The 13202-nt window shown below is 37.2% G+C and overlaps 1 protein-coding gene across 4 annotated transcripts in view; it reads right to left on the bottom strand.

Moving 5' to 3' along the window:
- Positions 1-13202, bottom strand: part of PHC3 (polyhomeotic homolog 3) — a 39955-nt gene that overhangs the window by 18528 nt on the left and 8225 nt on the right. For 3 of the 4 annotated variants that reach the window (XM_065674610.1, XM_065674609.1, XM_065674611.1), the window contains 7 exons: positions 12248-12406; positions 9819-9917; positions 6867-7107; positions 4507-5378; positions 2732-2882; positions 1383-1636; positions 387-543 (listed from right to left, as the gene is read on the bottom strand). In XM_065674610.1, the coding sequence (XP_065530682.1) occupies positions 387-543; positions 1383-1636; positions 2732-2882; positions 4507-5378; positions 6867-7107; positions 9819-9917; positions 12248-12406 (1933 nt within the window). The remainder of the gene's footprint in view (positions 1-386; positions 544-1382; positions 1637-2731; positions 2883-4506; positions 5379-6866; positions 7108-9818; positions 9918-12247; positions 12407-13202) is intronic. The other variant, XM_065674612.1, reaches the window with a different exon arrangement.

Here is a 13202-nt window from a genome sequence, read left to right as displayed (position 1 = left end):
CATGATCTAGTTTCCATTTCAGAACACTCGTGAGGCTACCTACATTTGGGCTTGAACAGTAATAGTGGTGTAACACATCCAAAATATTCGATTGCCAAGTTCTAAAAACCCATGGTGATGATTATGTCAAGATACTGCACGGGGAACTCAAATTAGCTCATGGGCTGTGCTGGAGAGCACTGTATTCTAAGCAGGACAAGTGCTTTCTTAACATTTGTATGCACCTACAACAACTGTCATTATGATGTGTAGCTAGTAAAAAACGTTTGAAAATAGTTTCTATTAGAGACTGGAGAAAGATTCCAGAAGTACAGGTGGGATGGGATTCTGTAATACATACAGAACTAAAAGGAAGTAACACGGGTATTTAAACAAAAACTACAAACCTTCTGCAATCATATCCTCTATCTCTGTGTCCGATGAGTTGTCTGCATGTTTTGCATTCTGCAAGTCTGATTCAACACACACAACACTCATGATCTGACCCTCCACTAGCAATCTTTTTTCTGCAGGCTGTTCTACCAGCAAAGATGAACGACTTACCTATTGCAATAAAAGCAAAGCAACAGTGATTAACTGAACAATGAATAACTGAAAATAGTATTTGTGACTTAGCAGTTGTAACTGAGACTAGAATCACAGTTTCTATTCCCTATCAATGAATCATTATTATATAGTGCCAAAGCTCTAAATACCATTTCTCAAAGACTCACTCCTGCTCTGCAGTTTGCAATTACATTTAATGAAGGAAGAAACACATTTTATCTAGAGAAATGAAGGAATGGGAAAATAAGAGACACATTACATTAGTTAGTAAGGCAGACTCATAGGTTTTAAACTGTCCATTTGTGGATTTAAAATTTTCGACAGTAATTCTCACCAGACACAGTACTAATCACACCAAACTCAGCATGGGGCTTGCCAGTGCTTTAAACAAAGTTCTAATATTTTAGAATTTTAACACAGACTCATACTCAGAGCTTTAAATTAAGGTATCAGTTAAATTGAGGTACCTAGGAGAGGAATGTAAAACAAAGTTATTGCAAATGCTAGCCTAAAAATCACTCTCTGTAGTTATCTCCAGATACAGCCTGTAACTCAGCTGTGTTTCCATTTTCATTTAGTACCTTGTCATCCAGTGATACTGGTAAGCCAAACAGTATCACGAATTCCAATTATATATGAAAGACAATACCAACAGTATACAAGTATACTGAATGCTGTAGGAAACATGTAACCAGTCAGTGGGAAAAAAGGTTAAAATCAGCATGTGAAAAATTATTCAAGATCTAAATAGCTACTAGCCACAAAAAACTTCACCCTTAAAACCAGTCTGTTTCAAAAATTAGTAGTAAGAAACTCATAGCGACTTTTACACTTACAGGGAATGGCTCTAATCCCTCCTGAATCACAAAGCCTTCAATAACATGGGTCAGGATCTGTGGTTTAACAATAGCCTGTGGAGGTTTATTTTCTAGGCTAGGAATACTATTCGGCATTGATGTGCTGTTGCTCCTTGTTGTCGCTGCTGGAAGCAAAAGAGGTGGTGGTGGAATAGAAGCATGTGAAGGATCAGACGGAGATTTAATTACTGAGGCACTGACTGATGATGTCACTGAAGGTAATCCCCCATGTTCTGAAAAAAAAAAAAAAAACAAAAAACAAAAAACCCAAAGTATTTTGTGGTTTTATCACTCGTGTCCAACCACTGGCTCAGAATTCTAGAAATAAGAAGAGATGAACACACCCACACCTGCACCCACCATCCCGTAACACAGGTTCTTCCCTGTGGTTTATAGATTTTGCCTTCAAAACAACATACTTTTCCTTATCAGACTATTCCACAAACAGTTACCACAACATTTTCGTTTGCTTAGTAACTGTGAAATATAAGCTTAGCTGGCCATTAATTACCTACACAAATCAGATCCATAAGTCAAAAGCAGAACCCAGTATTTTTGAACACTCTATTCTGAAGACTGAGCAGCTGAAATATTTCTAGAGAGAGAATTTCAGACATGACTTGAGCCTCAGTAGCCTGCAGGGTCACAAGCATACACAACATTAAGCCTCTAAGCACCCAATTATATCCATAGCATATCTATCTATATATACACACATACACCCTGCAACACATAGAGAGAGAGGGTATATATTTGGATATTTAGCACATGAGGGACATTACATCAGTATGCAGGACAACGATTGATACAGGCATGTATATTGTACAATACAGTGAAGAAGAAAAATTTTCACTGGTAGCTTTTGCATTAGAATAGCTCCTTACTGTGGCATATACAAAAAGAAATTGTGCCAAAAAGACCCATACAGTGTAGTCAACCACTCCAACAGCAACTTCTGATTGCTGACCCGAATTCACACCAGAGCAGTCAGCATATTTTGCTGATATCACAGCTATCAGTTAAAGATTAACTGGAGATTGACATTCCTGTTAAGATTTTTGTATAAAAGTATATACTAAAAAGCTCAAATAAGCATTTCCTGTGCTACATATTATCCAAATACATATATAAGCTATACATCTGGGACCAAAACATTTGTTCTATCATACGGTTTTCAAGCATATTTCATATAGTTTCTTTTACTTAAAAAATTACATCTCTAAAAAAAAAAAAAAAAATTTAAATGTACAGATTTTTCCTTTAAACCAGCAATAACTAGTAGGAGTTTCTAAGCAGAAGAGCTACTTTAGTTGGATATTTGTTCTCACCTGACAATGGATCTTCTGAATTAAGTGCCTCTCCATTCCCCAAGTTTATGGCTGGTGGAGACAAAGTGGGTGGTGTAGGTGTTCTAGCCATGTGGACACAATCTGATTCCTCGGGCATCTCTTCTTCACATACATTCTCCACTTGGTAAATCTGCATCCAACAAACTATTGCTTTAGAGAGAGTTCCATTCTATCTTAATACCTTAAAAGAGTTGCATAAATACAGTTTTTAAAATAAATTAACAGTTAAAATGTGAAAATATGCTAATCTAATAAAATACTAGTTTCCAAACTGCATACAAAACAATGAACTTTGAGGACATCACAATGTCTTTAAGAAAAAAATTTGAGAGAAAAAAAACTATTTTGTTATAAATAGTAAAATATAGAGACACCACTCTGTCAAACAGACCAGAGATCTTGCCTTATGTTTATAGTCTGCTGTATTTTTATCTACACAGACAATTCTAGCTATTTAAACACTTCTGAAAAACACAAGCTTTGTAACATAGAATAGTTAGGGTTGGAAACCCTAACTAGGTCATCTAGTTCCAACTCCCCTGCCATGGGCAGGGACACCTCACACTAAACCATGTCACCCAAGGCTTTGTCCAACCTGGCCTTGAAAGAGGAATTAGAGCATGGGGAACATAATGAGAAGTCTACAAGTTGCTCTTTATCCTATACAGCAACGTAATCAAACTGAGTATTTCAGAAGAGTATACCAAGGCTTTCAAGCTATTGCTAGACTAAGGTATTTTCCTGAAAACAGCTGAAGTAAATTTACATGAATTACTGACAGCCAGTTTAGCAGATTAGGATGTGACACACCACCTTGTTGAAAGCAAACCTGGCTTCTACTGTCGCCCAATTTCTATATGAAATACCAGAGAGCTGAGATTATTATTACCCTTTTTAACATAAACCAAACAGCCGACCTTCCTCAATCTGCTGGTAGCCTGAAAAAAGCCTACCAGATCTTCGGATTCTTTTGCTTGCATTAATCTCATTAGCATGTTTCCACTAAAGCCTAGCAATGCCAACTTAAACATCAGCTTTATCTGCATATAATTTTATTTCATTGATATTTCACTGTATATTATTTTAGTTCAGATGAGTGAAGCTGAAACCTTCTGCTGAAACAAGCTGAAGACATCCAAGACTAACACTGAGCTAAATTAAATTGCAGTGATGTGGAACACCAAGACAGCATCAAGAATTACCCTATTCTTTTACAAAGATGATTTTTTCAATGTTAGTACAAAATTAATTATCCAGAACTCTATTATCTTAATAATCTGCTATTTAACTTTGCACCCAGTAGAGATGATTCTGCTACTCAAAATTTCAATTGCCGGTATTATATCTGTATTAATATAAAGAAATAAAGTTTACAGTACATATGGTATATTTATCAAAATCCAATTTGACATAAATATCTAAGCCTTGGCATAATATTTATGCGCTTTTTAAACTTTAGATATGCTGCCATTTCATTTAGAGACAAGATTTTTTAGGTCCAAAAGTTGGACTTCCATGAACCTTGGTTGGTATTTTTGACTTATGATCCATTACAAAAAGCCTCACATCAAAGGAAAAAAAAAAAAGCAGTGAAAAATGTCTGTTTTCTTAAAACTTGTTTCTGTTAGCAACAGGTTTCTTCTCACCCTCTGTCTAGCACTTGGTTTAGCTCCCTCTGAAGCCAATGGGCCACACTTACAGCTCTTTGGAGAAGCTGACGATAAAGAATAAAAGACTGAAGTATTATCACTTACCACTGGAGATTGAATTGGTACCGATGGTTGCACTTGAAGATTTACTGCAACAGTCTGTGGTGGTGGAAGAGTTTGAAATGGCAGCTGGACCAAAGCTTCTGCAGCAGGAAGTTCTTCCTCAGAAACCAAAGTGTTTTGAACCAAAACCTGGCCCTGAGACAGAATTTCAGGCTGCACTTGTAAAGACTGTACAGACTGCAATGGCAGTTGTTGAATCTGGGTTGAAGATGTTGACAGCTGAGGAGGAGCTGCAAGAGGGATGGGTGCAGACTGCAAGGCTGAATATTGCTGGTGCGGTGTCGAGGACACAATCTGCTGGCCTGGGGAAACTAAGCTGGGCTGATCTACTGACCCTATATGTACAGCAGGAGAAGATGGAAGATGTGATGGAAGATTAAGTGGCTGTGCAATTGGTCGAACTGGATTGGCAGTAGTTTGCTGAGGAGCAGTCTGCTCTGGCTGAAGAGCTGCTGGCACAAGGGAGTTTGCCTGTGATTGAATAAGTGCTTGAGGGTGAATAATTATTGTGGGTGATTGACTAGGGGAGTGAGAAGGTGGAGGGGATACCACTACTGACTGCTGAGCTGACTGGGATGGAGTAGGAGATAGTGTTAGAGGTGGAGGATGCATGTGAATAGGTGAGCAATGAGACTGCACACTGCTGGGACCTGGAGGAAGACCATGGCTTGGGAGTGGCAGGCAGTGTTGCGATGGAGGGGGCTCCTGACCCGAAGGAGTCTGAAGTGCAATTGGCTGGACTTGCTGCTGCTGTTGCAGTATCAGCTGATGATGAGAAATCTTTGGAGGTGGTGAATGAAGTGGAATCTGCTGATGTTTTACTAGAGAATGAGGTTGTAATGGAGAATATGAAGCTGTGAGAGGGGGGAAAAAAGTGACAATCAGTATTTATTTCTTTAAGTCTGGAAAATATTATTAAAATATTAAAAGAAATTAAGTTTCTACTTTAAAGTAAGACCAGCACAGTTTTTGTAACCCTCTGACCTATGTTTAGAAATATCTTCTTTGACAGCATGTAGTACACAAGAATAATTAGAGGAATATATCAATTTCCAATGCAAAGCATAGCAATGAATAAAGGAATACAGCCATGCTTTTTGCATGTACATGCACATACATGTACCTTCTATATAAAAGTATCTAAACTTATCTTTTTGGTGTTAGCTCCAAGATTATTGCTGATCCAGCCTTCATTTATTTAAGCATTTAATGCAACTTTAAATGTATTTAATGTTTGCTTTGTAGCAGACTGGAATGGAAGAGATAAGAACTTCACAGTCAACAGGATTTGTTGATAACTGCTAAGTCAAAGTTAGGTAATACCATTTTAAGAGACTAAACAAAATTCCAAGAGATCAGTATGAATTTAAACTGTTCAAAGTATTTGCCTGATCTTGAACACATAAACTGAAAGGTATGAACCTAAAGCAACTTCCAGAGATACCACACCACCTTTAAGTGAACCAGCGACTCATTAGTAATTCCTTACAGAACACGCACACATATTTTCCTCCACATGCAAACCTCTTCTTGCTTTGCTGTTTCCACTCGAGGAGCAACTCAGTTATGTTGTCTTTATTATTTATTCTGCTAGTGAAGATGGATTTTTTCCTTACAGAAGTGAGTTCTAAGAGTATTAGGGCTCAATACCTCAAGAATGTCTGCCTCACAGTCTCACTCCTCTAAAAGCTACCATTAAGCCAAGCTAAATTCCACAGAATTCAGACCATTGTCTAGAAAACTGTTACTCTGTCAAAATAAGGAAGCTAAAAATACAAATACACTGCATGCAATTGCATACTTATTTTGATTTTTCTCTTAATACAAACCACTAAGATTCTTGGGCACTATCACCTATGGATTTATGTAAGTACTTCATGTAAGAACACACTGATGATACAGACAAGACAAAAATAAAAAAGAAAACCCACAAAACAAACAAAAAAAAAAACCACCAGCAAAAGAGATCTTGATGACAGCAAGAGGCTTGAGGGGGTTTCAGCCCACATACTGCTGCCCAGAGACCAGGGATGACATGTCCTGATAACATACAGACCAGTATGGTAAGGAGAATCATGCTTGTGCTGTGATTCAACTGTGTATTGCAACTACACTGTGCTTTTACTGTGATTTAAAAACACTGTATTATCACTCTGCTAAATCAAAATTCTGCGTAATATCCAGTATCAACAAATTAGTAAATTTACTATGAAACATTAAACTATCTTTATGTGGAATACCTAAAAGAACCTGGTCAGGGACCATGGGACTCCCAACACAATCATAATATACAAAAAAACTTTAATTAAAATCTCTTTCTTACAGCTCCATCTTCATCCCACCTGGTGTTATTAAGTGATGTATGCTTGATGTCCGTGTGACTGGTGTACTCCGACACTCTGGAGTTGGGCTCTCGCCTTTTCTGTTGCTTTCTGAAGGATCTGGTTGGCTGCCCTTGGAACTGGTTACAGGTTTATTAGGGCACAGAGACAATGACTGAGTTTGACTGCTGCTCTTTGGTGGGCCATTCTGTGAACTTGACAATACACCCAACTTCTGACTGCGCAGTGTCAAGTTCTGAACCTGGGGAACAAGCAAAACGTGAAAAAAAAACAAAACACAACCAACCCCCAAACTAAAAAACACCACATATGAACATTTATGACAAACATCCAGGAAAAAATAGCAAAACACCCCCCCCAAACCACCGTTATGTAATGCTCCTCATCCCATGTGATCAAAATACACGAGAAGTTAAAATCTGCACAAAGTATCTTTTAAGCCATAAAATCTAAAGAACGGAGATCATAAATTACTTCAGTGATAAAGAAAATACAGAAATTATCTTTTCTTTTGGAACTTTTAAAAGAAACTGAGATTGTTTGTTACATTAATTTGACTTAAAACTTGCATTTTTTCCTCTTTTACTGTGCCTTCAAAGTGAAAGACAAAAAGCATCTTAAGCAAATGCAATTCTACTTTTATACAGATGCTGCAGATGTGCAGTGGTCTAATTATGCTTCCAGAAACTAACATAAACCAGACCCTTAGGTAGTCAGTAGTCAACGGGACCAGAATCTGCTATATGTTATCCATGTCCTAACAAACCTGAGCCCTTTATTTCTACAGTGCTATTAATGTTTCATGTGTCATAGTAAGAAGGTACAAAAGGATTGCCTTATGAAGTGTAAATCAGTCAGTGGTTATTTTCACCAATATCTGTTTTATCACAGCCAGATTCTGTACATAATGATCTGAGCTTTCCAATCCCACATGCTGAGCAAGAATTTTATTTTCCAGGATAAAGACTACCCTTGTAACACTAATTTACATCATACTTGACATGAAAAAGAGGACTATTTATTATCGCCATCTACTATTACACAATCCCTCTCTCATTCAACAGTCAGCACGTGTACAATGAACAGCTAGTTTACATTTTATTTCTCACTACTCAGTGTCTTAACACAGGATGCTTTCAAATCCTGATCTGAAGACAAAGGTGTGTTTCTTTATTGGCATTCATAAAGCATTTACTGCAATCCCATCTGTGAGTACAAATCAACCTTCAGCACACCTTAACAGATAAGGCAGCTTGAGATGTCCAGGTCATACATAAGGGGATACGTAAGAAAATAATATGAAAGCAAAAGGGAGGAAAAGTAAGTAGGAGAGAAGTGCCAGTTCACCTAACAGGCCATGTTAGACATACCACCAAGACCCTGATAATCACTGATGATCTTATGCATTTCTCTGGAATTTCTACATGGAAGATGATACTGTGAGATCACTACACTGTACCTTGACAAACATCTTGGCTAAGTGTAACATACACATCTATGTATATAGAATCATAGAATGGCTTGGGTTGGAAGGGATTTTATAGATCTAGTTCCAACCCCCTGCCATGTGGGATTCCTTCCATTAGACCAGGTGTCTATAACTAAATGCATTTTTTTCTTATTAACTGGGATTGCCTACTTGCTCAGGTTTGCTTATACAGTGAACAAAGACATTTCTTTAAACCCAGATGAAACACCAAGGACGTATTTGTAACAAGGTAAGGAAAATTAAGTGTACTAGTGTTAAAGCTTTTCCATTTCATCACTGACTCCAGATGAAACTGGATCTTTGCAATGTCATTGCTGCTATAGAAACCACCAGACAACCAAGGTTAACAACATCTGGCAACAGAGCAGTACGGAACACTGACAGAGGAGAGGAAAGGCTTATATTTGCCAGGGTCACCACAGCAGACCATCTGACTAATGCTCTATAGTCTCCACTTTCCTCTGCAATAATGTCTCAGGAGACTGTGCAGTTGGGCATGCTTGTGCAAAGCATACCTCTAAAACCCTGTGGTACATAAAAGACTGTAAAGTGATAAGCTTTATTGATGTCTCCACATTGAATGCAAAAGACAAAGATACAAATGCAAGAAAAGCTGCTAGCAGATCCAATAACCTGTCCAAACTTTCAAACTTTATCTGCAAAATCCAGAGGAAGAAAGGCAGCTGTGATAAAGGATAATGACAATAATTCTATGATTGAAGAAGCAGTCTGTCTTTTCAATGAAAGCTCAACTGATGAACTTTAACATTGTGAGCTTGCTCAGCAACATCCTGCATAAACACACAGTTGGATTCCAGCAAGCTCTGGCCATCTCACCTTCCTACTGTAAAAGCAAAGGGAAGACAAGCTTCAATGATTTACCGTTATCTCAGAAGTAACCCATCTTCAAGGTCTTTAAATCCATTAGAATCTTCCAAAGGGGTCAGCATAAGGTCAGAGACTATTCAATGGGTATAATTTACTTGGATTTATAAAAGGTTTCTAGCAAGGTCAGTTAATCAAAGGCTGTTAAAGAAATTGCTAAGATAGAAAAGAAGCTCTCTCATGAAAGCATATGTTTGTTAGACACATGTTTACCATCAGAAGACTGACTAATACGTTCAGTAGCGATCCGTACAACAATATGTGTTTTTTCCAAATTAGAAATAGCGAGCAGTGAAAACGTGGTACAAGTTCAGCTGATAACATGAAGTTATTCAAAGTAATAAAGATGAGAACTAATTACAAAGACCTAAAATGTCTTATCCAGGTTCCAAATTTTACATATATACGTAATCACCTCTAAATACATGATGATGGCAAAGAGCAGACACTGAAGTTATACATAACCAGTAACCATGAGTAGTTCTTAGAGGCAAATAAACTTAAGTGCAATGTTTCTCTGCTTTTCAGTTTTGGCGCACTTTACTGGACATACTTTTAATAAATTTACACAAACTCACCTGAGTAGCTGCAGACTGACAGGAAGAAGAGGAAGACGATGAGACAACAGGAATGTCAGATTGGACAGCAGCCACAGTGGTTGCAGGAGTAAAAATAAGCTGTTAAGCAAGAAAAAAAAATTAATCTGCACGAGACTGAAACTTTGAAAATATGTGAAAGAAACAGTATTTGAAAGAGATACACATGATTTACATGTAGTGATGTACAGCTTGCAAGATTTACATTTTACTTTTAGATTAACTTACACAAAGAACACCTTATGGTTGTTTAAGTGAATAAAAATAAAATAGTTTAACATATTTGTTCTACATACTGAGAAAAATCTTTCATATACACATACACCCATCACCTTTTATACAAGCATTTTAAAGAGGGCTTTCCCTCCAATATTACAAATAAGTGAAACAATAGCAAGAAAAAGTCCATAGAGCAGCCCAATATCTGCTATATTAAAGAAAGAGAACTTAGATTTTCCAATCTGTCAAAATGTTGTTTAACAAGGAGAGTTTTTATATGGATTTTATCTATGCTAATTTAGTTTCATATTGAGAACAGGTATCATAAAACCAACCTGAAATTACTAACTTCAGAATACCAGCACACCCAACTATCAATAATTTCTTTATAGGCAATACAGCAAAGACAAGTTTTATGGAAAGCTTTGAAGAGAGACCATTAATTAGTCTTCCACATTTTTAAAGAGATCTCAACTGCAAGGAGCAGCTAAGAAAAAAAACATGAAGTTTTTTGTCTGGAACTGAATGGATGTGGTGATGAAGCTGATATCATCAGCTAGCTAGAGATATGAGTTGACCTTTTTATAAAAAGATCTTGGTGATGAAGAAAAATACTTTGATTATGTTAGCTAGAAACACTGAAAGACAAGTACGATGTTTGAACTACCAAGGCTAGCAATACCATTCTAAACAGAAACTAATAGGGTAAGTTTCACTCTTGAAATCGGAGTATAAAGCAGTTATTCAAATACGCATGGGATTTGACATTTAGAGTCTGAATGAAAATTTAGTGTAAATGAATAGGAGAACTGTATCAATAATCCATGCCACTGAGAGTGACTGCCACTACAAAACCCAGCAATGGCATCCTCATATTGCTTCAGCTACTAAGTTGTTAACACATATTGAAAGACAGGGACATGAAATGAACATGTAGCTCCTGTTCTGTTAAAAAGTACTAGGCGCATTCAGCATCTAGCTTTGCCTTCAATCCAGACTCAAGAAATCCTTTTCCTGGTAAATGGAAAGGATTTGATCTTTAAATCCCTACCTTTCAAGTTATACTACTTTTCCAATAAACATGTAGGAAAACAATAGCCAAAGGAAAAAACCCTCATCTTAGCATAACAGCATTGCTGCACATCTTTAAGAAAAATCTCAGAAAAAGAACAAAGGATTTATTTTCCCAAACATGTTTCTTCGGTGCAACTCCTGCAAGAACTCATGCCTGAATCTAGTTTTATATATCACTGCAGTCACGGACCTCTGGCTCTGAATCTCAGTGTAGTGTAACAATGATTCTTCCTATTTTATGTAGTTGAACCTAACACTAGAGCGCTCTGGCCATCAACTCACACAAGCCATAACAGAGTCTTTGGCCTTTATGAAGTACTGATTGGTACCTGAGCATTCATGTACAACTTCAGCAATTTCTATGAATTCCCACACAGATTGTAGGGTTCAATTCATATGAAACTAGAGCGAGTATTAAATTAAAAAAAAAAAAAAACCAAACAACAAAACAAAACCAAAAACCAACCAACCCCCCCAAAAAACCCAAACACCCCCCCCCCCAAAGCCACATAAACCCCCCAACAAACAGCTAAACAGCTCTTTTTTTTTTTTTTTTTTTTGCCTATATTGACAGGAAACTGCAAAAATCTGATGAGTTTCATGTCAATCTGAAGAGAATGAAAGCTCTGTATCTAACCTGAATTCTGAGGATGGTAATGCAAAGAACAATCTTAGTTAAATATAAAAATATTTTAATCAAGAGTCAGAATTCTGAATGTTACCAGTGTCTTGGAAAACAATTTACCTCAAACACAGACAAGCTCCAGTATGCCCCTCTACAAAGCCAGAAAAAACAGGTGCTCTTTCTGGTTTTCCCCATGTATGATCAATTTAATAATTGTGGTACAGCCAGGCTAAAACACATGAGGAAATTTCACCAGAGAACTAAGCTACAGCAATCCTTCTGGTGTCTACAGTGTTTCAGGAGACATGCATTCACGGATTGGTAATTAAATTCTCAATGCTACCTGAAACTAAAGAAAAGTATTTATAAATAATTTATAGAAACAAAATAAAACCTGAAGATGTTAAAGGGGGTGGTGTGTGCATGGAGACTTCAGGGAGGGACCAAAGCCAAGCTTTGTCACAGCTTGGCTGTAACTGTAATCAAAACTTACCATTTGAGCTCGTAGATACATTTGAGCCTGGCTTGCACTCAGGGTTGGAGAGGTGCTCCCCAGCAACATAGTCTGTTGGGTAATACTGCTGCTGGTGGTGTTGGAGGTCTGTGAACGGCTTATTATCTGTGCAGGTGTAGGAGAGGTGGAGAGGTTAATCTAAGGAAACAAAAATATTGCTTCTGTCATGGAAATTCATTCATCCTAGGATCTAAAGCCAGAAAGCCTTTGACAAAGATGGCAGGGGCAGCTGAAATCTCTGAACTGCAGAGGTACCAAAAAAAACCACCCAACATATTGAGCCAATCATCGCAAACACTGGATCCTGTCAAGGTTGTAAATTTTAAATCTTAAACTGCAAGCAAATGTTTTGCAGTAAATAATAAGCAGTTGAGCATAAACAATAACTTCAAGTCTGAAAATTATACCTCATTGAAATACGTTTGCAGACTAAGTAGCATGAGCTTGCAAATTTTTTCAAAAAATACCTGAATTTTGATATTTAAGCATCTTTAAATGTTAGTATTAATTGACTGGACTGGTATCTTCTTTTATGCCTGTTATGCAGCTTGATCAGGACACTTCTTTGTACCACCATACACAGACTTTGATTCCTCATTCTACACATGCACATTTAAAAATGACTGGAGACTAAAACTTTCTATAATTTTATATTAAATGCTTCTCAGCAATTGCTCTTTATAGCAGTTAAAACAAAAGGTATTGCGGTTTTGGTTTGGTGGTATCTTTTTCCACTTTTTTTTCCCCCTAACCAGTCTAACAGAGTTAAGTGCCCAGCTCTTTCTCATCACTTACTCAAAGATTTCCTCGAAAAATCCCAGCCCAATTATTGGTAGCTTAACATCAGACATCTTTAAAGATTTTCCCTCTTAGATTTAATGAATGAATGATTTTACTTCTTAACAGCTGTAAGCCAAAGCAATGCTATGAGAGC

Source organism: Lathamus discolor, chromosome 3, assembly GCF_037157495.1.
Source record: "Lathamus discolor isolate bLatDis1 chromosome 3, bLatDis1.hap1, whole genome shotgun sequence".
Taxonomy (NCBI): Eukaryota; Metazoa; Chordata; class Aves; order Psittaciformes; family Psittacidae; genus Lathamus; species Lathamus discolor.
The sequence above is the reverse complement of the archived record's forward strand: the minus strand, read 5'-3'. Positions and strand labels throughout refer to the sequence as shown.